Raw genomic sequence first — 27,982 nt, 5'->3', positions numbered from 1 at the left:
TTGAAAGGGAAGGTTTTGTTGGAGCATTGAAAAATAATTATATTTTTCTTGCTACATGCGCAGATCCATCCAAGCATGAAATACATTTTTATCTTGCTCATAGATCCTCATTCAACTGATCAGTATTGACCCCTCAGTTCACCATGTTAAATCAAAGCTAAAGACTGGCTCATCCTGGATTCTGATTTCCAGGATGCTGATAATATATTTCAAAACCAGACACTTTTTGGCAACATTTTGGTGCTGCTTGTTCATAGTTTGTGTCCAAAGGTGGAACAGGGGCTGTTACAGCAGTGAGATTTGTTCTGTTTCTTTGAGACTGCTCTGGGAAGACATGAAAGGGGAAGACTGATGAAGACTTCTTTACCAAGAAGTCAAAAGAGGGAGAGCAGGACTTTCTGCAGCAGCTTACTGAAGGGCTCTTTGTTTGCTTTTGGAGCAAGAGCATTTTTTATGCTTACCATTGCGACACTGCGACAATACCAGAAAAAGAAAGGTACTCAACCGTTGGGTGTACCTGTCACCATATGCTTATGTAAATACTTGTCAAAGCAAATGATTTCTCAAAATGAATATGAACTGTAAGGGCCAACACCCTTTTGCTAGTTACCTACATCTTAGAGTGTATTTGTGCTCACTTTTATGGCTAAACTCAAAGCCTTCTTTGGCATTTGGACCCTTTATTTTGCTGACACAGACCACAAAGTGTGGACACACAGCTTTATATAAATATTCATTGCACTTCAAGATAGACAGAATTTAAGTGCATCTGAAAAGCAATAAAATGCCCGCAGGAAATGGAGTCTGATATGATTATTGCTTGCAAGTGTCCTGGGCACACTGGGGGCCACTTGATGGCACAGATTTTCTTATTGAAGTGGATTTTTTATATGGGATTCACAGCTTTTAGGTGCAATGTGGTGGAAGGACTTGTTACAGTACTTTCTTAAGTAGAATAAAAAAAGTAGAATAAAAGAAGCCCCAGTATCTCTCTGTAAATAAATATTTCAGCATAGTCTTTCAGACTGCCTCCTTATTTCCCTCCTGAATAATGCTTTGGAGAGTATTTGAGAAATTATGAAGAAGGGTAATGATAAATAGATGATAAACTTCGAAGAATTAAGAAACAGGACATAACGTTATTAATTTTATAGATGAGTAACAGTTGAATCACAACAGAGGCTTGAATTGGCAGACCCTTTAAATCTCTATTCCAAGTGAAATTCCAAAATATGAAGTCATTTCGAAACAAAAAAATAAACTTGAGGTTGCCCATGGAAGTAGATTTTTGGATATTTTTTTCCCCAGGTCAGCATTCTGAATGACATATTTGTTTGTCCTTTACAAATTTTCCTTCACGTTCTTTGAACAGCCAATAGTTTTGGCTCTTTACCAAGCAGTGATGTGGGAAGCTGAAGAGAAGGAAACTAAAAAAGCTTTATTTCCTCAGATTTTTGGACTGTTGAGAAGCCAGGACTTGGAAGTCCTGGAAAAGCCTTCACATGAGCATCTGTTTTGGAAGCTGGAGCAGAGTCATTGAGGGATAATTCATACAACAACACAGACTAATCACGAGGGCCTTGCCATTTAAACACTCCAATTACTTTTTTTTTTTGCAATAGCTTCTGCTCTTTTCCACATCCCACAATGCATTCCAAGGCTACTATGATAATTGGGAGTATATTCCTGTGTGTGAAGTGGACTTTAATTAGCACCTAAGGGGCACATTCTGGTGCGTGACTCATGTGGCATGGATGTCCTCCTGAGTCTCTCCATCACAGCCAGTGGGACTGCTCATGAAGAAAGGTACTTCCTGGCCCAGACAAAGGCTGCCGTGGAAGCTCTGAGCCACCCAGATGGGACAAGAGGCTCCACTGAATCTCCAGCACACAATGCCATGGCCTGGGGCCCTATAAAACAATAGTTACACTGACACTTCCAATTACTTTGCTCAACTAATAAGCAATATGAGTGGCTTCAGAGTTTAAGTCTGTGAGCAATGTAGAAACACTATGAAAATTGGGATTGCAGGCAGCTTTGTAACAAATTAATAACTTTGACTATTACGTGAGTCATGTGTAAAATGTGCCCTGAGTTACGAAGACACACACCAACTGTGGGGGATAGAATGGAAAATTAAAATTTATGTGACATAATATATTTCATTTAAAATAAAAGTACTGCAGATGGAAGTGATGGGAATAGTGGGAGGAGCAAAAAGCCACTATTAGTATAATTACACCCATGCATCTGCTTCCCAAAGGCAGGTTGCAATTTCAGCTCAGTATCAGCACCTCCTGCTAGCCATACAGCAAGGCAGCTGTGAGCAGACATCCCGGCTCCTGCTCTGTGGAATGAAGCTGGCAGCCAGGATGAAAAGAAATAAAAGGCACTGATTAAAACAAAAAGCCTAGTCGGCAGGTTCTTCAATCATGATGTAATCAATCTTTTTTTTTTCTTTTTTCTTTTTTTTCTTGATGCTATTAATTGCCTTTCAAAGACTTTGCAAAATGCATTTTCCTGATGATAATGAAACATTCCCTCCCAAAAAATTCTCTGGCTCTTTCCTTATTCTAAACCCATGTGCTTTGAAAATCCTTGCTTGGTGGACATAGTGCAGATCTCTAAATACAGCTTCTATGATGGTTACTACTGAATGATGCATGTCACTGTCCTTTTCATGGATATCCTGTGACAATCCAGCAGGAGGAACCAGTTATAAATCACCTGGATAGTGTCTCAATTGCACTCTGAGAGGCAGGTCCTGCCTGTAGTGACACCTTGGGATTAAAATGTCAGCAAGTACTTCATGAAAGTTGTTATCTATTAATTATTTCATAACTCTGTAGAATATTTATGAAACTATGCTGTAAAGAATTATTTCGACTTGAGAATTATTATCTTAATTGTGCTTAGACTGTAATTACAATGCACTGAGGTTACTGATCTCTTTTGAATGAGCTCAATGGTAGTCAAATATTTTAAAATCCTTTAGAGTGAGGAAAGAGTTGAAGTTATTTAAAAACAAAGTCCTGCCTTGGAGTATGCTGAGTAGCATGCCCATCACAAATGTAGCAAGGAAATACATGAAAACTAAAAGGTGAAAAACAAGTCTTAATTGTTTAACATATTTCTTTCCTGTATTATCAAAAGGTTGTGTGGGATTTTACCAACACTGAATCTATTTTATGTTGTTAAAAGACAGGAAAATGCTTTAAAATATAACATTAATAGATTTAATGCCTTCTGTTGAATCTAATGTAAAAAATACTATGTTGAAGTTTAGTTATCTGCCAATGGGACAAAGCCAATCTTTTTATATCTTACATTTGAGAAATTTTATACCACTTTTTTCTAAATGAAATAACGGTCCAGCATCTATCCTGCTGGGTAAAGAACTGTCATCTATGATATATTGCTTTCGGCCAAACAACCCTTAGCATGAATGAAGGTAATTATTTTATAGTTGAAAACACATGTCTCAGTTTAAACACAGTGATTGGGTATAAATATTGCTTTCAGGATCAATATTTGTAAATCCCCCAGTGATTTACAAGCTCCAGTTGTTGGGTTGATGCTACATTTACAAATGGACACTAATCTTTTTAAACCCCTTTTATAAGCAAGCCTTGCAATCTCAGCTTAAGATTTAGGCAGCATCTTTGAGACCTCATTTTAGCACATAGCTCCCAGCAGCTGGTGTTTGGCAGAGCTTCAAGGCCCTTACCCTGTCTTGTCCCATCTTCCCTGCTGCCCTGCCGAGGGTTGGTGTGGACAGGGATGGTGGGAGCGCGGTGAACAGGTGAGCTCTCTGCTGCTGCAGCACAGGTCACTGCCCCTGAAAGCAGGCTCCTCTCACCAAGGCACAGGAAGGGTGTCTGCCTGGCCCCCTGACACAGATTGGAGTGGTGGGACCACACCTGCCCATCATTCCCACCATTTCCAGCACTGGAGAGCTGTAAGCATTCCCTTGTTCGCAGAGGTGCAAGCTGGCACTCAGCCTGGGCAGCCAGAGCACACGTGGGTGTGAGGAGAGGGCTAACTCATCCCTGTCCACTGCCTTGCCAAGGAGGGCAGGTGACTGGCTCTGATTAATCACACATTTCATAGGTGACTGAAGTCATATGAGGCAAACTCTTTTTTGTAGGTTTAAGTAATTCTCACCTTCAGTTATCCCTTTTGATAACACCATGATACTGTACTCTGCAGGAAAGAAAGTAATACTATTTAGCTTAAATAATTTTTCAAGGTGATGCACTGTCCTTTGCCATATATTTAATGGCAGACAAGCAGATGACTCCACATCAACTTTACCTAAAACAGAAAAAACTGGGTTTACAGTTGTCCACAGTAAAATATGCAACCTGGTCTATACTGGAGCACCTTACTGATACAGGGTTTTCATTTGTTTATTAAAATGTTGAATTTATTGTTACATAACATTATATACCTTGCAGAATGGTAGTAGGATATTTTGGGTCAGCTCCCATTCCTTTGATTCTCCCTTTGATTCCTTTGACTCCCCCTGTCCTGTTGTGCTTGTTTTCATCTGTGCCTTCCTTTGCTCACCATCACACTGTGTCCCCCTGCAGCAGCCATCACTTTGGGTCTTGACCTTATTTTCCTCAGTTGTTGCTTCTCTTACCCCATCTTTGCTCTCTGTAGTTTTGGCAGTAGTACAACAATATTACAGTATTTCTTGTCTAGGCTTAATTAGAAATCTTAACATAACTACTTTGATTTGCTGTTGCAGTGAAGATCCTCTGTTATCTGCTACAAAAGATGTGCAATTTCTTATTAAAAATTGTTTTTAACAATTACTGGTGTTTTTTTCTGTCATTCCAAACACTTCTTAATCTCATAAGTTTAGTCACTGTAACAAGGATTTCCAGTCAATACCTATTTCTCGATAGAAGGTAGACAATGTGACAGAAATGTATATAACACCCTGGCACACACGTAAGAAAATAAAATACAATGGCAGAATTCTTTGTGCGTTCATTGATGAGTTCATTAATTTGATTTGAGTGAATAGTGGGGTTACAGCACAGGTAGAGTACAGTGAGTGCCATGTGGCTCTAGATATTTATAAATAAAACCACCTGATTTTCATAAAGATTGTATCATTATAAATAGATGTCCTTTGAATTAAATACAACCTTTAGATATTATCAAAAAATTGTCTCCAACCTGGCTGGAGTCTGAGGTATCTTGATAACTTTGTCCCACGTGACCTCTCTCTACCCTTTTACACATGATGCTGCCAGAAAGACTTTGGAGTTTTTGAAGACAAGTCAATCTGTTGGTTTGCACAAACCACTGCACAATTATATCACTGTTGCTCCCTAGCAAGCCAAACCTTCCATTACTAGGGGAAATTGTTCATTCTCCATCTTGCCTTGAAAGAATGAAGTTTTAACTTTGACTTGTCCTAGTGTATTCAGCTTGCTAAGATATTTACTGGCTTTTAAATGTGTTGGCAGAATATTTGTTAAATTTTTGAACTCTTCTGGTACCAAACGAACCATCTTTAGTGTAAACTGTCACAGTTGTGCCCCAAACATCTCTCCACATTCAGTGCTTTTATGATGGTGCAAAATGAGTGTCTCAACCCAAAGCAAATTTTATTAAGGGTTTTAAATGCTCTTATTTCAAATACTCCATTGAAAATTTCCCCTCCAGTGCAAATTAATCTACTCGTGCATGCATGCATTCATTCATTCATCCATTCATTTTCTCACTCCTCCTGTCTCTCCATTTATGCCTCATTATGCTCTTTCATTTCTACCTTGCACTTAACAACCCTACTCCTAAGAATAGAAAAATGGGCACGACTTTCTTGGTCAGTCTGTTCCGTTTTGTATTAACCTCTATCTTTTAAGGTGCATGTGTCCCACCAATACTCTAGCTTTAAGTCTGATCCAAATCCTCACTTTTCTCACATTTAAGAATTTTGTTCTGTTTTCTAAACTAGAGTTATTAATGGCTACCTTAGTCTCCTTCGTTGCATGTTATACTAGCACGGACAAAAACCCAACAACTTATTTTCCTATTTGTGCTCTCTGAGCTCTCTCAGTCTCTTTACCTATACTGGTATTGCTCATTTCTTGATAAACTACTAGGCTTCAATGCCTTGACTTGGAGGTTCACAGACCAAAGAGTATTAGCAGGCTAATGTCAGTAGAAGTAGGCAGCGACTTTTTGCACATGTTAACTAGAATCATCCTGTGATGGGAAGACAGGAAAATGTCATGGCAAATAATGAGACAATTCCTCACTGGAACAAGAAATCAGTTCTTTCTAGTCTCCTTAAAGAGAACCCCTCAGGTCAAAGACAAGCTGTGAATAAGGATGACTTCCAAAAACAGGAAAAACATTACTGACCATGGACTTGGGGAAGAACAAGAACTGTGAGAGCCTCCTCTTTATTTGCTGAAGAAGACAAGAAGCGCTCCCAGGCAGCTTATGCCTCATTCTTCTTTCAGCACAGGATCTCCAGTACTGGCACAGTGCCTGCTAGCATGCTTTTGAGCTTGTGCAAGCAGACTACCTGGAAAGAAATTCATGTGATCTAGGTAAGGCAATATCACCCCAAGGCAATAAGGAATCAGCAGTATTTGTATCTTTCATCCTCCATTCCAGAAGACACAAACACCACATGGATACCAGGGAGTGGCAAACCTTGATTTGCAGTGCGTGTCTTAAAAACAAAGGTTATGGAGCCCTGCAATTGTTTTTATTATTTTTTAATTTTAAATTTTGACTGATCTGTTTTGAGCTGTTCCATGTAGCATTGCTTCTTCAGTGACAAGATCACCTCCATTAATACCTAGCCGTACTACATGTGGTGACGGGAAGACAGAGATGGAAAAATTTGAGTTTGGAAACACTTCTAGTTAAGTATAAATCCAAAGAAGAGTAAAAAGAAGAAACAAAAATAAAAACTGAAGAATGGTACATTCATATTCAGCAACTATGATTCTTTCAAGACTGCACTGGCAGATTCAGGAAGCAGCAGTGTATGACTAAGTAGAGGAGATATGCACAACTCAAAAACATAGGTGGGCTGGTGAGGACACCCAGTTGCTGGCTTCTGTTGGAAACACAACTCCCTTTCCTCAAGGCCTGAAAGTAGATTTTTAAACAAGGGCAGTAGACATTCACAAGTGATGCCCAGCTTTTCATTATCACTCTATGGCTAACAGTGTAGTCCTACAGCTATTATAGTTTGTTAGACCTTTGTGCAGTGATATTAACTTTCTACTCCTGTGCCTTCCTTCTCCAGTTCAGTGCTCCTACAGTATGGGACTGTTTATTCGGTGCATCCTATTTGCTATGGAGATTGTGGGGCAGGAGGTAAAAAACCTCTCTATGCACATCACTTCCACCATGACAGTCCAGCCCTCCTCCATTTTCCTATCAAGTGTATCCACATCTTTAATGTGGATCCCACTTCTACAGCTGGAATTCTTTATTCTCCTGTTGCTGCACATCAGTCACATTATTCTTAGCTCCCTTCCTGTCTCTCACTTTCCTCCCTAAAATTTTAGTTTATCCCCATTGGCATCCCTTCATCCCCAGGACATTCTGTCCTGTGAAGTGCTTCTCTTCAGGTAAATGCACAGGGCAGTGCTGTATAGATGGAATTGAGCCTGCTCTGCCCAGCTCTTCTACACAATGCTCTGTCCTGCCTTGATTGCTTGACTTCTAGGCAGGAACAGGTGAAATCCCACACTGATGCCAGCATACTGCTGCTGATAGCTAACTGTTCTATGGCTAACTGTTTTACCTCCGGCTTTTAGATATGCTGAAGAATTTTTTTAGAAAGTTTTTAGGAGGCTCTTGAAGAACAACATACACTTGAATGGAGTACTTTACTTATTTGATGATATTTTTATGCTTTACATGTTCTGTACTGATTAACTGTTTAAAAGTATATGCAGGGTTTTTATAAGACAATCACTGTAAACAGTGTGTAAGGACAGCATTAACTCAGGTTCAGACCAGCTTGTTTTTGTCCTTTTCCTTAACCCTTGCAACTTATTCCTGTTTCTCTTTGAGAGGGAGTCAACAGGAAGCATGACACTCTGGGGAAGGATGTGTGACAGCATTAAACTTCCTGGTGAAGCTTCATTCTTTGTAGTATCATAGCCATAAGCATCAGTGCCATGAGTATCATTACCTACTGATCCTGCTTACCATGAGAGAAAGTTTCCTTCTTAATATATGAGCAGTTAGATTAGATGCACCATGTACATTGCTTTGCATGGATAAAGAAATTTTCTAAGTTTATGTTAAATGGGGTTTTAGTTATCTAAAAGAAATAAGATATTATGTTAAAGAGCTGGGAGTTTTTTGAAATGAAAGACAGAAGAAGAGTGGATTACGCCTTTATTTTGGTTGAAAAGGAATCATCATAAACTACAAGCCAACAGTTTCCTATTCTAAGCACCACTACAGAGAAAACGTTGAGAATGCTGTTTTTATTATCCATTAGAAAAACGGATCAAGTACATTTACTGATAGGTGAAGTACTCGAGTCAGAACAAAATCATGCCTGCTTATGCAATCTCAGGATGCATGTTACGATGACATAATAACATTTTTCCACCCATCAAAATCACTTTGTCATTCATTCTAAAGGTCAGATGACAGACTGGCTCCAGATTTCATTTTATCATCCCAATTGACAAAGAGTCAATTCCCACTTCCAAGTTACTTGGATCCCCTACCTCCTTTATTATTCAGCCTTGCCTCATTCAGCAGGCAGCATCTGGAGAATACATTCCTCATTTTCACAAGTTGCAGTGCTGGCAATGACCAAGGCAGGGCTTCCACATGAACAATGTTTATGAGATGTGCGGAGAGCATTTTATTTTCCTAAGAATTTTACCTAAGAGACAACAGCCAGTTGATTACAAAGCCCATGGGAGCCAGGAGTAGCTTTGCATTTGTCAGCCTTTGCCCCTGGGCTTGTCAGGCAATTCTATAAGCCCTGAAGTTCAAAGCATTTTAAGGAATGTTTTCCTGCAACATATTTTGTTTAGCGCAGCCAAGCCTCAAGTGAAGGTTTCTGGCACACTCTAAGCAGAGAAAGTTTCAGCACATACAATCACTTTAAAAAAACCCTGTAATTACTACATTTACAGACATTTATGCATGACAATGGATGGAGCTTTTCTGTATAGTGCATAAAAAATTACCTGAGTGAGAAACATTGAGTGTTGGTTAAAAAATTTCACTGGAAGCAGCATAACAAATCAAGAGATTGACTAGTTTGATTTTGGGCACCCACTTATAAATCCATTATACTTAAAACTTATAAATCCATTATACTTAAACTTTCAAAAGAAATTTTTTAAGCCTTCCCCCCAAAATATGGGTCTCTACAGAAACTTGTGCTATGGCAGTCATGGTGTCTGAAAGGATCCTGAGAATATTCAGCACCTACTATTTTTAATGATATGATGGGAAACTGTTTCACGCCTGAGAAATAAATGCCTTTTCTATACCTCAGGGGAAGAGTTGTGCAAGCCCGAATCATTTACCGTGCCTAGGCTAGTCTTTAAACACTTGATTCCAACTGTATGAGAAACCAGAGCTCCACAAAGTCATGTTCCCATCCCAACTGCATGCCTTATAAGGAGCTTCTCTTGCCTGTCACTGTTTACCAATCCTGGAGAGTTGAAGTCAATGCTTTAGCGTGCTGCAGGATGGCCTGTGGGTGTGTGTTTCCATCTGAACATCAATATCTAGATAAGGCTGATCCATTGATCCTATAAAGTCACAGATCTTTTATTACTCTGTGATTGCACAGTAATCCAGAGCAAAACAGCTAAAGTGCAAATCTCAGCCCTATCTGATCCTCAGCTCACAAACATTTACAGACCAAATACTGCAAATAAAGGCCTGGGGTTCTGGTTATCTTACATCAACAGGAGCTATTTAATACCAAATTCAGGTTTATGGTGCACATATTTTTGCATATTTTACTACACTAAAATAGTTTTTATTTGGCCTCTCCAGGAGGAGAAGGAGCTGGGCCTGTTCAGCCTTGAAAAGAGATGACTGAAGAGGGACCTCATTAGTGCATATCTTAAAGGGGGATGCCAAGAGGGGGGAGTCAGGCTCTTCTCAGTGGTGCCAATCACCAGCACACAAGGCAAGGGGCAGAAACTAATGCATGGCACGTTCTACCTGAATATGAAGAAGACCTTCTTTACTGTGGAGGTGACTGAGCATTGGAACGGATTGTCCAAGAAGGTTGTGGAGTCTCCCCCACTGGAGATACTCAAGAACCATCTGGACACAATCCTGTGCAATGTGCTGACCCTGCTTGAGGAGATTGGACCAGACGACCCACTGTGGTCCCTTCCAACTTGACTGATTTTATGACTATGTGAGCACAGCAACGCCCCAGCCAGTGTATATCCTTCCTCTGACTTAAATAAAGGACATGCGTGGCTGCTCTTGTTATAAATATTGTCAACGGCTTAGCCTAAATTAAGAATTAACGAGACCAGAAGGCTCGAATCCTCTATATATAGATTTCTGTAACTCTCCAAGTTGGCCCGTGTATTTCTGGCTCCCCAGGGAACGAACGCGCGGCGTTGTGCCGGCGCCTGTTGAGGATGAATGTATTGCGCATCGGTGCCCCCTGACAGCAGTGCCAGGGAAAGGGGCAGGGCGGGGGCGGTGGCAGGGGCAGCAACAGGGGCTAGAACAGGGCAGGGGCAATGGCAGGGTCAGGGCCAGCGGCCCGGAGCCTCCCGTGCCGTGCCGTGCCTGTGCTGTGCCGTGCCGTGCCGTGCCTGTGCCGTGCCTGTGCCGTGCCTGTGCCGTGCCGTGCCTGCGCCGTGCCGGGCCTCGGGCAGCTCGGCCCTCGCGCCGTCCCTCCTGCCGCTCGCTGCGCGGGGTGAGGCCGTGCCGTAGCAACCGGGCGGTCTCGGTCTCCAGGCTCGCAGCGGCAGCGAGGGCGGCCGGGCAGGCGGCGGTGAGGCCGCGGCTGGAGGCAGGTGAGGGCGGAGGGCGGCCGGGCGGGCAGCACCGCGCTGGGGGAGGAGGGGAGGCGGCGCAGGCGGCGGCCCCGGTCCCGCCGCACGCAGCGGCAGGCGGTGCTGGCGCAGGGATGTGCCATCGCCGAGCTGAGGTCCTTCAGCCCGGAGGCCCGGCTGCCCTTCCCGCCCGTTGCCATGCAGTCCATACGGGGACGCGGCCTCAGGTGGCCGCTGCGAGGGCGCTGCGCCAGTGAGCGCCGTGGCCGGGGCTCGCCCTGGCCCTTGTCCCGCTGTTCCCCTCTTCCTCAGGCCCCGCTATGGTTCTGCTATGACTCCTCTGTCCTGTTGGAGAAGGGTCCCTATCAGTGTGTAAATATCTAAAGGGGGGCGGGCAGGGGGGATGTGTGCCGAGGGGAGGGAGCCAGGCTCTTCTCAGTGGTGCCAGTCACCAGGACACAAGGCAGAAACTGATGCACGGGAAGTTCTACCTGAATAAGAGGAATAACTTTACTGTGGGGGTGACCGAGCACTGGAATAGATTGACCAGAAAGGTTGTGGACTCTCCCTCCCTGGAGGTATTAAAGAACATCCTGGGCACAATCCTGTACCCTGTGCTCTAGGATAACTCCCCCTGAGCGGAGATTGGACCAGATGACCCACTGTGCTCTCTTCTGACCTGACCCATTCTGTGATTCTGTTATAAATTACTCACCAAAATCGGGTAGGTCAATCAGTAAGGCAGTTTATTAGTTCATTGATAAGGAACAGGCGAACAGTGCTGGGGGCACGAGGAATCTGCGCTCTGCCAACACGTCTGTGTCACTGCCCTTCTTGACATGTGACGTGCCCACCGTGCTGGGGTACCAGTCCGAGCAAGCCCAAACATGTTAGCCAGCACTCAAGCAGCAGTGGCCGCAACGCCCCACTAGGTCTGGACAAGGCTCGAACATGTTGTCAGGTTACACTCCTAACAAGCAGGCAACAGCAGTGACAAGTCTACTCATGTCTACATCAGCCTGCGTTTACCTTATACATAAAAATGGATACAATTCATAATTATAGTGACAAAATAATAAAAATACGTAAAAACAAAAACCCAACAATTTACAGCAAAGTGATTTAAACTAATATAATGAAATCATTAGGTCTTTCTGTGTCTCATGTCCATGCTTTACTTTGGATTTAGTATTCTTGTTTATATTGATCCCATGGTGTATTTTCATAATGATGCGAATCACTATGTAACATCTCACAATTCTATGATTCACTTTCCTCAGTGGGCAGCCACCAGCCTGCGCCCTCTGCACTCCCTTCATCTGAGGTTTGGCACTTCAGGTGGTGTGGGGCGGCTTCTTGTGCTGTAAGGAGTGTGGGCTTTCCCAAGGCATTCCCACCTGTCAGGGCCAGCCCCCACGAAACATGTTTTCAACGCTGGTATTTAGGACTATGTTTTTCAACCTTCACTAAAACTTGCTGATCTCTCTCTGAGAAACTCAGAACGACCTCTGTTTTCAGACTCCAACAGAGTGGCCTCAGCAAACATTGCCACCTGCACATGTTACGCACTCTGAGCCAGTGGTGGGTTATGGCTTTAGCAGTTTTTTTGCACGGGCCCGAGCGGAAAGGGTAGAGGTACCCGGATGAACTCTGGCTCACCTTTTGAAAATAACCTGTTTGGATTCAGATCTTGGGCTGAAAGTTATCCCAGCTATCATTGGTTTTGAGCTCACTGTTTACAAGACTTGATGTAGAAGTCACTGTTTCCATTGGAAGATGCTTCATCTGCTTTCAAACACTCCTTTTCATACAGAGCTAGCATTTCATGTCCAGGTGTTGTTCAAGCAAGTGGGGGTGGTGCTGGAGGTTAAGGCAAGGGAAAATCTGTTGCCCCACCTCTGGGCATGTGGAAAATGAGACAGCACCTGGGATTCATTCTCTGATGCACACTGCTCACTGAAATGTGTCAGCTATTACCATGAGAGTTCTGGGTACTTTTTCTGCATTCTGAGAGAAAAGTGGCACAATCCCTGTGGCTTACTATGACCTTTCACTGTAGGCATTGAATGCCACAGCTCCCCTGTGGCAGGGGCTTCCTTTTAATGCCCTGATGCCAAGGGAAGTCAGGGGTTGTGCTGCACAGCATCCGAGGTGTTAGGGTGCAGAATAGAGTCCTGGTTTTTTTTAAGTTCTCCCTGCCCTTCACACTGTTCATGTCTTTCTTCATGAGCAGGACAAAGACTGGAATGGTTTATATGTTTCCATATAGGTATTTAAACCCGTATAATAGGAATAAATACCATGTTCCCTTCTGCAGTGAAGAAAGAGGGAGAAGGCTAAGTCTTTGGGTTAAATATTTTATCCTGTTTTTGCTTTTAGAGTGGGAAAAACGGCTTGATGACAATGGCTAACAGCTAGCCTTCTAGTGATTCATAAATATCCCTCATTCATTCATCTTACTTATTATTAAAAGAAAAATTAAAGCATCAATGTCTCAAAGCAATGCACTCAGCCACTGTATACTACCTTGCTTTGTCTGACATTTTGTCTTCTGTTTATCTGCTGTGTCTTAGTCACACTTGGGCCTTATACCACATTCACACACATAGTTCCTTTTCTTTGTGACTCATCTTGTAGTCTTATAGGCAAAGTTATGAATCTCTGCACAGTTGCATCTCAGATACTCCTAGGTTTAGTCATAAATTGGATTATAGCAAAGGTAAGGTATACTGCATAGCAATAATAGAATATGATACAGCTGGCTGACAGCATGCCAAAGTACCACGCTCATTCTTCTAGCATATTGGCTCTTTTTAATGATAATTTGGGGTAAAGAAAGGGAAACAATATTACCAATTTCCTGATTTCCCTCTTTTGAGCTTGTGGATCCCTGTCAGGTCTGACTTCAATCTTTCTTGAGATGGGGAGTAGCAATAATTTTTACTTTATAATTTTTTTTGCTTGCAGATAATCCAGATCTTACCCATCTGCAGTTTATTATTGGCTAGGCATGTGGTCTTCAGTTCATATTGACCTGTGCATGGCAATATTTTAATTGTTTTAAAACAATGATTCCTCAGGGTTTCAGAATAAAGTGAAGAGGAGCTGTCAGTCAAAAGATCTATCATGACTGCTAATCCATCTAAGAGGGTTGCCTGGAGTGACTGTGAGTATTTCATCACTATTTTTGCATAGATTCTGTGTTCTCCTAGATAGCATCCAGTTTCCATTTGAGCACTGTGGTGTGCCTGCTGGCTGTGTACAAGCCATTTGAAAGCAGTGCCACTCTCACCTGGGCTGTATATGGAGTGCTGTGCTGGCCTTTTTGTATTTTTGGGGAAGGAAACTGAGAATGACTGTTCAAGTGACTATAAACAATGCCTGACTGTATTCAAAGCTTGAGCAGCTGCAAACGTTCACTTGCCTTTCCCTAGAGTTAACATCTGTCACTGCTGCTTCTGCACAGAGCACAGGAGGGCTGGTAAAATGCCAGCCTCTACAGGCATGCCAGCCCAGAATCCTGCTTGTAGGACTGACGACTGTGAAAGAACCCAGGCCAGTCTACACTTCATACAATCCCTCTGTCACTGAAAGATGATTTCTGAAAATAAGAGTCTCATTTCCTTTATGTAGTGTTAACTGCAGAACTGTCTATCTAATGAACCTTTGGAACCAGGTTGGTTGTTATGGTACTTGAATTTATCAGGGAGTTCTGATCATATTCCATATTAGACTGAAGGTTATTTTGGAGGCATTAAAGACAGAAGTACCTTTCTTTGTATTTTCGACCAGTTTGATACATGCAGTACATTTACAAGCAGTTTACGGTATATGGGCAATGGAGGACTGGGACACACCAGATGATGTTGGTACTGGGGAAAATGTACAGAAATTTCCAAAGTCCACAGAAAGTAAACTTGGATACAGCAAGGGTATTTAATCAACTAGAGCCAGCTTAGCTCATGCAGAGTATTTTGGGAATGAACAGGAAATACCAAAGTCTTTCTAGAACCTCTGTGCTCAGGAACAGAGGCATTATTGTTGTCATTGCTTCCATTTCTGCCTCAGCACTCTGGAGTCTGAGCTGCTGCTGCTGCCAAATGCAAGTGGAGCTAGCCTAGCAAACCATACTGCCATGCTCAGGTGTGTTCCATGTCCTGTCGAACTTTAAAGGGAGCCTGGATCTTCAGGTCCATGATTTCTTGTGTATGCACATGATCGATCACAGCCCAGAGCAGAAACTGACAGAATCATTGTTTAAACTTGAGACAAGTGGTGTCACCGGAGGGCATTTCACCAGCCTTGCAATAAAGTCAGGTTCTTCTGGGGACAGTGCTGTTGCTTATGGTAGGAGTTCAACATACAATTTTTAGGAAATACTTGTTTATTGCATAATATTTCTAATGTGTATGTAGTGATGGTCTGACAATCTTAGAATGCCTATTATGTGTTCTGATTTCCAAGACTTAGGAGAGTTGTCTTAGGAGTTGGCAGAAGTGCCATTTGGCAAACTGGACTTACATTTGAGGGCTTGAATTTCAGCATACGAGAGACATTTTCTTTAATAAATTGAAGGTGAATGTATATGGATGAATAAAAAGATGTAACAGCAAGTGGATGTGTAGGACTGAGAGCAGCTTTCCAGATTAAGGACATTATTCAGTATAAAATAAAGAAAACAAGAGGTGAGCTATGCATATATACAGGACCATGGAATACAGGTAAAGAAAGGAGGGAATGCAGGTAAAGAAAGAATAATTAATCTCATTTGGTTTTGAAATTGTTTGATTAAAATATAAATGTAGTATTTCCTTTGTTTCTCTTTACAGCAGATGCCTTTGATTCAAAGCACAGACAAGATATTGATGGTTCGCACAAGGTCCACAAGAAGAAATCAAAAGAGAAGAGAAGAAGACTGGTGGTTGGTCAGTGGAGAGCAGATGTACAATCCCTTGTTTCATCTTCTAAATGGCTTCAGCGTTATGGTCTCAAAAGAAATAAATTATCCCTGTCCCAGATTTTGTCCCAGATTGGATTCCAGCACAGGAAAGGTATAAGACAAATCAATAATAGGATAATAAATCCCCTAACTTTGAATTGTCTGGAGAGTCACACTCATTCGGCACCCCAAGGTACACAGTGGAGATTCCTACATCGTCTCTTATGGTAATGGCAGTATCCACAGTTACTGATACTGCCAGTTCAGAGAATTGAGAAACTCCTTTTCCTTTTGATATGAGAAGGACTTTGGGTCTGAGAATGGCCTTCCTTACTCAACTGTACTGTTTCTTTACCCCAGGCTGCAATTCACATCCTCACCAGTATAGCTGTAGCTGGGAAATAACCAGTATAGCTGTAGTTGGGAAATAGCTGGTGCTGCTGAGACTATTAATATTTTTTTTGCAATAACACACAATAAGATCTCCATCTCCTTTCAGATGGCAAACATAATGTATGCCGTGCCATAATCTGTGATCTACTATTGATCATGAGGATTAGTATATGTGATTGGGAATAGCATATTATTTCCAGGTATCTAGCTTTAAGGAAAAAGTTAAATTTAATTAGAATTCAGTCTGCTTTTCATGCAAAGTCAGACTATAGAAAAATGTTCCTTTGCAGTTATCTGACAGCTGGAGGGGAAGAGTTTGCTAGTAATTATTAACCACTGCCATAATGGTGCTTTGCAGAGCATGGTAATATATTCTTTTCTTTGAACAGCTTGCTGCCTGAGAAGTAGGAATTGTAATGTATTGCAATAGTTCTAAGTTGCATAATTTAAGGTTTTGGCTGGCTTGTGTCCATGGGGCATTCAAAGATCACCAGTGCAATTCCTGATATTTTGTATGCTGCAAATGAAGAAGAAGCTATTTAGCAGGGTTAAAGTTGTTACAGTGTTAGGAGCAGAATGTACTAGCTTGGCAGGGCAGCATGGTGTACAGATAGCTGCTTTATGACGTTAACTCTTCCCACCCCTAATGTTTTCCTATCAGTGGAGATCCTGGAGAAGATTTCTAGCTAGTGAAAGTGCAGAGTGCAGCCTTTTCCTTAGATGCACTCACTTCTGCACCCATTGAGTTGTGTAAGAGAACAGCATTATCTGTACCAGATTTTGTATTTGGTTAGATAGACAAATATTTGCAAGTCCTGTTGTGAGGTTGCCCAAACCTCACAATAATTAAAGTCCTATGTAGCTTTTTTGTCTATAAGTAATTAGATGTGGGATTTTTCCTCACTTCTAACTAAACTGGGAGGAAGCAGCAAAAGCAGAGCGAATTCTATGGGAGGAAAATGAACCAGGAGCCAAAAGGGATTGCAGCCCAAGCAGTGTCCTCACTGAACAGGATACGGTCCTGCAGCAGGGCGAGGTAATTAACCATGTCTAGGGTCTAGCCAGGAAATGCAGCCAAGGACAACATGAGATGCAGCCAGAGGTTGAGAGCCTCAGGGCCCCATCATAGGCATAACCGGAAAATAAAACAAAAACAGAATTAGAATTTCTCTCAAGTTTCTTAATGTCAAGAACTCCGTACTGATACATGTGCCTCACACGTGGATGACATACCCATCAACCTGAAGAATATCTGTTTGAAGTAGTCTCAAAGATTAGCAACTTGATCTTTTGTAAATTTTATGTAGATTATGTGACCACCTTGAGGAAACCTGTGGCTTCTCGATATGCAGATGGTCTATTTCCTCAATACAAGAGAGCACAAGATGGCAGCGTGTATAATGTAAGTGTGGCTGATGTGCTAACTTCCTTATGCACTTAGAAGTTATTATCAGTGTAGTAGAATGATGAGACTAAAATGTCTCCCTATGGCATAAAATACTTATATTCTTGGTGAGTGCTTTATCTTTTGGTATTTTTTCTTCTGTTTTGTCAAATTATAAGTGCTAACTATCAGTGGTAAAAAAATTAGGTATCTTTTTTCCTTTTTAAGTCTTAGTCTCTTGCCTTGGTGCAGCATTGCAGTAAATCTTTTCCAGACAAGATTGCAGTTTCTAAGCAACATCTACCCCGTCTTGAAAGAGGGAACCTTAAAGAGAAGATGCTCAGAACCAGTTAAAAAAATAAAATTGTAATCAATAAAACAAACGGGGATGCTGAAATAACAAGACATAGTGCGCTGTCATTGCCAATGCAAAGCAGTGCTTTGCTTAGTGCCAACAGGTCACAAAAGGCTCAGCCTATTCTATAGAGACAGCTAACTGGATCTCTGCCCAGGCTCATGTTCTAAGGAATGTCTTAGCAACAGCTGCTGGCAGCCCCATTGTTAAGAGGATGGATTTGGATTGAAGAGATGTGCATGTTAGTGTGGAAGGGAGAGAGTTAATTTATAAAGGATTTTATGAAAGCAAATGGCTTGTCATTTTTTCTGATGACTGGAGTAACTTCTGATGGCACAAAGCTTAAAAATGGGTAAAGAACCTTTTCAGGGAGGCTTTCCCCCTCATTTTATTCCCATTAATTCAATATGAAATATCTACATAATGTCTTTTCATCTCAGGACATGTTGTGAGCAGCAGGAAAGGCATTTTTGTTACTATACAAAATCTGATCAGATGTTCTTTAGGATATTGAATACCATATTGTATACAGTTACTACAGGCTTAGAAGAAGTCATTCAAACCAGAGCAGGTACTGAGAAGAGCTGATAGGATGAACTGCAGTGAAGTGGCGATCTTGTAAGAGGGCTTGGTTGATGCTGAAATGTAAGCCTGAAAGAAGACAGAAGAAGGGTAGTATTATTGCCATTGAATGCTCCAGAAAAGCAAATTACAGGGATAGGGAGAAACTGTCGTTTTCTCTGCTAAAAGGCATGCTAGTTCAAAAATAAATGGGTATGAGCTGAATGAATAAAATTAGGCTGGACAGTCATAAGTTTTCTGGCCCTCAGAGAAATGGAAATCTGCACTTGCTTACTACACGTGAGGGAATATTCTAAGAAAAGTGTTTTATTTTAAGATGGAGTTTGGTTGGTGTAGTGTAATAAACTCCTTTGTATAAGTCTGACTGTCATAGGAGGAAACTGGATTTCTAAGTACTCCTTCCCAGGCTGACATTCCTTTGGCAGACTGCCTGAGACTCTGTATGTGGGAGGCACATTACAGGGCCCGAGCTGATATTAAGGAACACAGAAAAATACAAATGAGAGGGAGAAGTGTGCAGACTGACACACAAAATATCTTGTCCCTGAGAAATGTTCTTGTTTAAAAACAGTTGTATTTCCAAGGTTTTGTACTTAGTCCTGGAAAGGATGTTAGAGGTAGAAGGCAACCAGTAAATCAGCTCACATGGACCAGAGATATTGGGGGAATCTATGGTGCATTTTTAGACCCATAGGTCATGGTGAATGTGTATACACTTATTCACAGGGAGGATGTGCTGGTTTTAATTTTAATACTGCATCTAGATTTTGCTTTCCTGAAAAGATATGGGAAGTTTTACTTATTGATTGCAGTTATCTGAACTAAATTTGCCTAAGCACCTACCCACAAGTAGTTAATCTGTAATGCAGGCATTGTTAGTGAAATAATAGTACAAACAAGAAATATTTTACGTTTTCCTTTCAAATGCTAAAGACAAGGTGGAGATTGAAGTGCTGTAGAACCAAACCGTATGCTGCCTTGTATTGCTGTAAATTTTTTTTTTTAAAACCAGTCATAGTTCTAGTCTGAGAAGGTACAAAGTTTCTGTGTCCTTGTTTGTTCACCCATCTGCTCTGCAGCCCTTTCTACATCCTAGCCTGTGTTCAGCTCTTTCTAATTGCTCCAGTTTTCAGATAGACAAGTCAGACAACCCACTGGCACTGTCCCATGCTCACATAAAAAAGATTATGAAAAGCAATTAGGACAAAATGCAGTGCCTTTTCTTTATAGCTTAGATGCATTTGTCAAGTATTTGCTCTTGAAACAGTGGAGGGAAAATTGGTTGTTTTCACTGCTACCTTAGCTGGCATATCTGACACTTACAAACTAGCCATGCAGCTGTGCTAAGCTTGGGGCTGCATTTGTATTATTTGTTTTGATATTCAATTTCCTTCTCTCCCTTATTTGAATAAAGCTGACAGCCAAAAAAGAACTGATTCTTCATTTTGTGGATTGTCTAATTGGAGCTATTGAGCTATATAAGCAGCGAATGGAATGGTTAACCACTGAGAGCCGGCAGATATTTGGAGTGATTCAAGAACAGTGCATTGTCATTGTGTTGGATTTTGGCACTGCAGCTCCAGCTGAATTTGATCTATGTCGGGATGCACTTTCTATGGTACTTGTGGAACAGGTGATACAAATTTCCAGATTCAACATCATTCGGTAAGCAGAAAGAATCAGAATCATCAAATAGTTTGGGTTGGAAGGCACTTTTAAAGGTGGTCTGGTCCAACATGCCTGCAGATGGGCGTAGACACCTTCCACTACACCAAAACCACATCCAGCCTGACCTTGAATGTTTCCAAGGGTGAGGCATCTCCCACCTCTCTGGGGAATCTGCTCATGTGTTTCAGCACCCTCATTGTAAAAAAATTCTTCCTTTTGTCTAGTCTGAATATCAGTTCTTTTAGTTTAAAACCATCACCCCTTGTCGTATTGCTACAGGCCCTACTGAAAAGACTCTCCCCATTTTTCTTCTAAGTCTCTTCAAGTACTGAAAGGCCACAATCAGGTCTCTCCAGGCTAGACAAAGAAGTCCATGTCAGCCCATTGCTCAAGAATAAAGAGGAGTTGCATCTTTTACGTGTTTGGATAAGGCACTTTCTGTGCTGAAATTGTCATGGTTCATGTCATGCTTATATCTGTAGATTTCCCACCAATTTTTACCCATAGTCTTGCTGAACGTGCCACTTCATTTAACAGAAGGCCACTGTTACCATGAAGAACAGATAAAAGGTAACAGAACCCAAATATCAACAGATGTCTTCTACAAAATCAGAAGGATTTGCAACAGCAGTAGTGCCCTGCAGATGTTGCAATATTAGTGAAACAGTGAGGTTTTATCTGGCCACCTATTGCATTTTTGTGTCTTTAGACATTACAGGTTTCTGGCTTGCAGCTAAATATGCACTCCCCCAAGTGCCACAAGCACAGGCGTAGCCGTTTGTATTTCTATAGATTTCCATGGTCACAGAACTCAGTAGCAGAACTAGGAAACAATAGTAGATTTCCATAACAAAAGAAGATTTCCAAGCGCTTGTTCCCTTAGAGGAATAAATTAATTTGCTCTTAGTTAGAAGAATAGAAGCAGCTATTCAAATTTTACCTATCTGCAAAAATTCTCATACATGCAGGAGAATTTGAATGCGTAAGCTTGGGTTTAGATAGATGAGTGGGAAAAAAACAAATCCACAAATTTGGTTATATAATTTTAAAATGGGTTCCACAATGTTAACTTTCAATTATGCAGTGATTCTTAATGTTATTTTACCCAGGCGTTGTCTTACAGATTTGATTCAGTGCCCTATCTTAATTCTCTAGATTGTGGTACTACTGAGATTTGGAAAGGAGAGTAATAAAGTCATGGAATGGTTTGGGTTGGAAGGGACATTATAGACCACCTAGTTCCAAGCCCCCTGCTATGGGCAGAGACACCTTCCACTAGACCAGGTTGTTCAAAGCCCCATCCAACCTGGCCTTTGGAAACAGTTGTCCCAAAAAAACCCGCTTATAAAATTACATGGTTTCATTTTTTCTCTGCTTCCTTTATTGCAAGTCTAGATTTAGCATCTGTGGTATATTGTAATTCTTATTTAAGAATATAAAAGAACTGTAACAATAGCAGAGCTCCACTCTCTTGTTCTGCCAGCATGATTCTCACTGTTTCTGATTTATAGATGATCTCATTTTCAGAGCTGCTCAGGATCTTATGAAGTGGCAACAGAAATGTACTCCTGTGTCTGAGCATACTGTAAAATCTGCAGTTACATGGCTCTGGAAGCTGGAGCATATGACAGCTGTCAACCATACCAGCTCAGCTGAAGCACTGCTGGAAGCCATGGGTGATGAAGCGGTAAGCTCATACATCTTTTCAGAAGCCCAAGTAAATCCAAGAGTATTCTATGCTAGGTTGGCTGCTGTGATTTGCCCTGTTCAATGTTGCAAAGATAAATATTAATGACAGCATTTGGAAAGGATTTTTTTCCCCATCAAGTGTAACTGCATACTATGCTTAATGATTGTCATTTTATGTAAATGTACTGTATTTTGAATGCAGAAACTTGTTTATTTTCTCTCCTAGAGTACCCAGAATAACTAATATTCAGTCATTAAGGGAAAAAGAAAACATCTTCCCTTCCACTTTCTTTGCCATATAAGTTTTTCAGGGCTTCAAGTTTTTGAGAAGATTTCTAGTATTGAAATTTTTGAAGGCAGGGAAACCATTTTTATTTTGTTATGTATCCAACTTGCTCATGAAGAGTTATATTTAAAATTCAAAATAGTGAGTACAGAGATTTATGGAAATATTAGCTTATGGTGGGGCTATGTAAATCCTTTTTCATCAGCCACGTGATAGCTAGACTTTCTTCCAGGACAGAGACAAAGCATGTACAGTTATTCCTGCAATTACATGCTGTTCATTTTTAAAAGTACCCTATTACTTTATATATTAGAGTCACAAGAACTGAAACATATATGCCATCATTTGAACTAGTCACTTAAAACTTGTGTTATTAAAGAGATATTTTATGACATTTCCTTACAATGTATATTCTTTCAGTTTTCTAACAACTGAATTTAATGGAAAATTTGACCTGCTGTCTGTGGAGTAGAGTCATTGTTTTTCACAACTATTAACATCCATGCCTGCACACAGATCCAATACTAACTTCTTTGTAAATCTATTTCTGGGACATTGTTTGAAAGAGAATGTAAATTTTGCTTGAATTACCTTCTGGTTTGTTGTGCTGCTGTATTCTCACCCAGATGAGCCTTGATGTTTGGAAACTAGTATTAGAAAGGAACTGAGTAAAGAACAAATTGTTCACTAGTGAGATTTTTTTTATTAATGTTTTTTAAAATGCCTCCTCCAAAAATTTTATTAGCATTTTTAATTTGCAGTATAATAAAATTTCCTGATGAGTAACTAAAAAATCGTACTTAGATTTCAGCATTGTCTGGATGAAAAAAGTCTTGTTGGACCTTGTGGGTCTCTGTTTGAATAAACAAAAATTAAGATCTGTCAGACAGTGACCATTGTTATTTTTCCAGATATTGGCGGGCCAATAGGCAATCTGGGGGAGTCAGTTGTGGCAGGTGCTCAACATAAAACAAACTTCAGTTGCTCCTAACCAGAGTCATTGTCATTCATAACTGACAGTTCACTTAAGAGCAACATTCACTGTAGTGCAGATGGGAGATACCCCATTCAGTCCTAGGCAAAACTTGTCTGCTTACTGAGCAGCCATGAATAACTCATTCATAACAACTGACTTCTTCCACAGAAGTTGCTCCAAAACAACAGTTCCTTTTTTTTTTCCTTTTTTTTCCTTTTCTTCCCATATGTGGTGATTTCTTAGATTTCCTTTCCTTATGACCTGTAAATCCCAAACTCAAGATCAGTCTGCTGTAATGTTGCAATCCTTTGAGCTCTACCTGCCACAAATGCATCCACAAATGTCTAGCCTGTACAGGTTCTGTACAGGTGCCACTCCATGAAGTGTGGATCAGTCATCCAAAACACCTCCCCATCAAGATCAAGACTGTGAAGAACTGTTCATGTTGTTCTCCTTTCTGTTCTTACATGAAGTTTTTTTGCTTGTTTTAGTTTACAAATTATAATTTTCAAAATATGAAGTACTCACTTGAAAGGTTTTAACCTTTCCCCACTAGTCTGTGAGGAACATTTCCTTTGTGGTGTGTCATTGCTGGATTTGTAGTTAAGTAGAGTGAATTATTGGTGGTTCGTAATTTTTTAAAATTTTCTTGTGAGGGGTTAGTTCTTTATCAGCTATGCCCAATAAATGTCAGGATTTTAGAAGTTGCAGAGGCAGGTGGTGAATCCCTTGAAAAAAGTGTGAAAATTTCTATTCTTGTTGAATACCGAGTTTATTAATTAATGGTTCTCTTAGAGGGGAGAGGGAGAAGATGTGAATCTGAAGGAACACAAGGAAAAATGGTTGTGTAATACACATGCATTCCTCTGGGCCAGCAGCCTCTTCAACAAAAGCAGTAGGAATACGGAGCAGTAGGAATACGGTGTTGTCCAAGGACTGGGTCTCATCTGGGTGACCTGTGTGCAGACTCAGACACTTTTTAGCTGGAGGAGGCAGACAGAGAACTTTGTAAAACTGAACTAAAACACAGATTGGTGTAAGAGTTTGTTCTTTTTGTTTCTGTGTACCTTTTTGTAAAGCTAATAAGTATTTTGTTAATCTTGCACTTTAATAAAAAGCATTCATTTTTCTCTTTACCTTTAGTATTTGTCTAGAACTATCAGTGTTGCTAGGACACCTGGTCCTGCTTCCTCCGAAATAGGTGGAGTCTAAAACTATGGCCCCTGCCTTCCACATGGAGCATCTTGCTCCTCCTCAAGATTCAAGAAAAGTCCAAGATGGCAAGGTGCTGCTTTTTTAGTTTGCCTGATCCAGCCTGAAATTGGGTTGCTACTTGGGAGAGACACCTTCCAGTGTTCAGGAAGGTGCCAAAAAGTACATGAGGAAGGAAGCTTGAAATGCAGAAATTATTCAGGGAACTGGAATGCAAATCAGTATCGAAGGCAGTAGTGGAAATGTATGAGCACACTAGTAGGTGATAACTGAATTTGCTTTACTACTGCATGAAATTATGTGAGTGCAGAGACATTTCTTCAGTGCCATCCCAGACTCAAATAGTTGTCATTTGTGGTGCACATCCTGGGAATCCCAATCATATTATGGAATCCTTGAGTCACAGAATGGTTTGGTTTGGAAGGGACCTTAAAGACCATTTAGTTCCAACAGCCCTGCCATGGGCATGGACACCTTTCACTTGACCAGATAGCTCAAAGCCCCATTTAACCTGGCCTTGAACACTTCCTGGTATAGGGTATTCCTAACTTCTCTGGACAATTGTTCCCAGTGCCTGAGACTCTCATAGTGAAGAATTCCATCCTAGCATCTAATCTAAATCTACCATCCTTCAGTTTAAGGCTGTTTTTCCATATCCTTGTGAAAAGTCCCTCTGCAGCTTTCATGTAGGCCCCTTTAGGTCTTGGAAGGCTATAAGGTCTCCCCAGAACCTTCTCTTCTCTAGCTGAACAGCCTCAACTATCTCAATCTGTATTCATAGGAAAGGTGCTCCAGCCCTGTGATCATCTTTGTGGCTCTCCTCTGGACTCGCTCCAGAAAATCCATGACTTCTTATGCTGGGGGTCCCAAAGCTGGACACAATGCTCCAAGAAGGGTCTCAAAGGTGTAGAGTAGAGGGGCAGATGCACCTCCTTTCCCTTGCTGGCCATGCTGATTTTGATGTAGCCTTGGATACAGTTGGATTTCTGGGATGCACATTGCTGGGTCATGTTGAACTTCTCATCAACCAATAACCCCAAATCCTTCTCTTTAGAGCTGTTCTCAATCCATTCTCCACCCAGTCTGTGATTGAACTTCAGATTGCCCTTACCCAGAAGCAGGACCTTGCACTCGACCTTGTACTTCATGGTGTTCACTGGGTTCCAGGTCTCAAGGCTGTCCAGGTCCTGCTGGTTGGCATCCCTTCTCTCCAGGGCATCAGACGCCACGCAGCTTTGTGGTGTTGGCAAACTTGCTGAAGGTACAGTCAGTCCCATTACCCTTATCACCAAAAAAGATGTTAAAAAGTGCCAATCCCCATACTGACCCCTCAGGAGCACCATGGACTTTCCACTTTGACATCAAGCTGTTCGCCGCAAGTCTTGGAGTGCAACATCCAGTTAATTCGTTATCCACTGACAGGTCCATCTTCCAAATCTACATCTCTTCAATTTAGATACAAGAGTGTCATGCTTGATGCATGTCCAGGTAGATGAGGTCAGTAGCCCCATTGTAGAAGGTTACCAAATTTGTCAGCCATGGTTTGCTCTCAGTGAAGCCATGTTGGCTTCTTATTTTCAGTGTGCCTTAGCATAATTTCCAGGATGATCCGCTCCCTGCTGGGCACAGAGATGCGTGTGTTCAAATGTATTTTTTCAGTTAAACAATGATTTATCAGGCATCTATCAGCTGGTATGGACCATGATCTAGAACTGGTATATTTCAGGTATTGTCTTGAAAGTCAACATAGAATAGTTTGCTACATTTGTTTTTAATGAGGGTGAAAATTCAAGAAACATACTTACTATGAGGATGGTTACATGGATAAATGCAAGTAACATAAAATCCTTCATAATGTAATATTCAAGCAATAACTAAAGGACATTCTTTCAGCTTCTCTCTCCTTGTAATAACATTTTCAAAATATAGGTATGTGTGGTTGTAGAAAACATGCCAAGCTTCCTCTGCTTTGGGAACTATAAAAAATACAAATAATCTATAAATACCAGAAATAGCACTCAAAAAAATCACAGAATCAGAAAATATGCTAGGTTGGAAAGGACCCACAGGATCATTGAACCCAGCTCCTGGCCTTGCACAGGACTGTCCCTAAGAATCATACCATGTGCCTGAGAGTGTTGTCCAAATGCTTCTTGAACTCTGTCAGGCTGGTACTGTGACCACTTCGCTGGGGAGCTGTTCCAATGCCCAACCACCCTCTGAGTGAAGAATTTTTCTAATATCCAACCTAAACCATCCCTCACACAGCTTCATGCCATTCCCACACTTGTCACCACAGAGAAGAGATCAGTGTCTGCCTCTCCTCTTCCCCTCATGAAGAAGTTGTAGACTACCATGAGGTCTGCCCTTGGTCTCCTCCAGGCTGAACAGACCAAGTGACCTCAAACACTACTCATACAGCTTCCTGTCAAGGGTCATCTTTGTTGCTCTCTGTTGGATACTCTCCAATAGTTTAGTGTCTTTCTTACGTTGCAGTGGTCAAAACTGCACACAATATTCAAGGTGAGGTTGCACTAGTGCAGAGCAGAACAGGAAAATCACCTCCCTTGACTGCCATCTTTCCTAACCTCAGAATACATGCTTCCAGTAAAACTATTCTGGCATCAACATAGCTTGTCTCTTGATAAAAGTGGCATATGACACAGAGCCTTTTTCTGATTAATGATGTTGTCCTTCCTTACACCTCTCTTTGGCTTCAGTTAACTTCTGTGGAAAGAGATTTGCATTGGGCATAATCAGACCCAGGGGCTGTGGAACAGGTTCTTGTCTCACTTGAGGAACTTTTGCCTTCATTTGAATTAGTAGCATAAATGAGAGGAAGAACCAAAGGTCTAAAAATCTTATTGTCCAAGTAATGCATCAGTTTTACCAAAATTTCCTACCAATACTGAGCACAGGACTGTGCTTGAATAAGTATCAGGCATTTATGTAAAACAACATTTTCCAATTACCTTTTTTTTCTGTTTAATGACAGGTTGAAGCTGTTTATTACTTTGCTGTGGGGGATGTTCCAGTAGACACAAAGCAGCTACTCCTTGAAAAGGTTTCAGATGGCTCCTGTCCAGTCAACACAGTGTCTTTCAATGCTAGGGAAGATGAAACGATTATTTTTCTGAAGGAGTTGAGCCACTTGGCCTCTGGCAGGTATGACAACGAAGGACAGTAAAGATTTCAGTACTCATGAAGTTCTTTGCTGATAGGAATGGTATTGGGACATACTTGAGTATAATCCATGAAGAAAATGAGACAAAACAGTTCAGCAAGTGATCTGGGGATGGGGAAATAGTCTTAAGAGGTATAACTAGAATGCTGACTCCATTTAATGCAGCTTTTTTCTGCATATTTTCTCACTGGCTTGCAGAAAGGCTATTCCCTTTTTATGCCCAAAATTGTCTGCCATCTTTCTCTCTCTTGAAGTCTGGAAAACTGTTCAGGGGAAATGGTCACGCATAAAATGAAATAAGTTTTTTTTTATTGTATTGC

At 41.2% G+C, this 27,982-nt stretch overlaps 1 protein-coding gene across 1 annotated transcript in view; it reads left to right on the top strand.

The window, feature by feature from the left end:
- The first annotated feature begins 10,915 nt into the window (after positions 1–10,915).
- The window catches only part of VWA3B (von Willebrand factor A domain containing 3B), a 64,302-nt gene continuing 47,235 nt past the window's right edge, over positions 10,916–27,982 (top strand). The window contains exons 1-7 of the mRNA XM_033052477.1: positions 10,916–11,015; positions 14,075–14,160; positions 15,824–16,045; positions 17,634–17,728; positions 20,062–20,312; positions 21,843–22,002; positions 27,474–27,643. Of these exons, the coding sequence (XP_032908368.1) occupies positions 14,121–14,160; positions 15,824–16,045; positions 17,634–17,728; positions 20,062–20,312; positions 21,843–22,002; positions 27,474–27,643 (938 nt within the window). The 5' untranslated portion in view covers positions 10,916–11,015; positions 14,075–14,120. The remainder of the gene's footprint in view (positions 11,016–14,074; positions 14,161–15,823; positions 16,046–17,633; positions 17,729–20,061; positions 20,313–21,842; positions 22,003–27,473; positions 27,644–27,982) is intronic.

The sequence above is a fragment of the Catharus ustulatus genome, chromosome 2, assembly GCF_009819885.2.
Source record: "Catharus ustulatus isolate bCatUst1 chromosome 2, bCatUst1.pri.v2, whole genome shotgun sequence".
NCBI lineage: Eukaryota > Metazoa > Chordata > Aves > Passeriformes > Turdidae > Catharus > Catharus ustulatus.
Note: the sequence above shows the minus strand (reverse complement) of the source record. Positions and strands in the feature narration are given on the sequence as shown.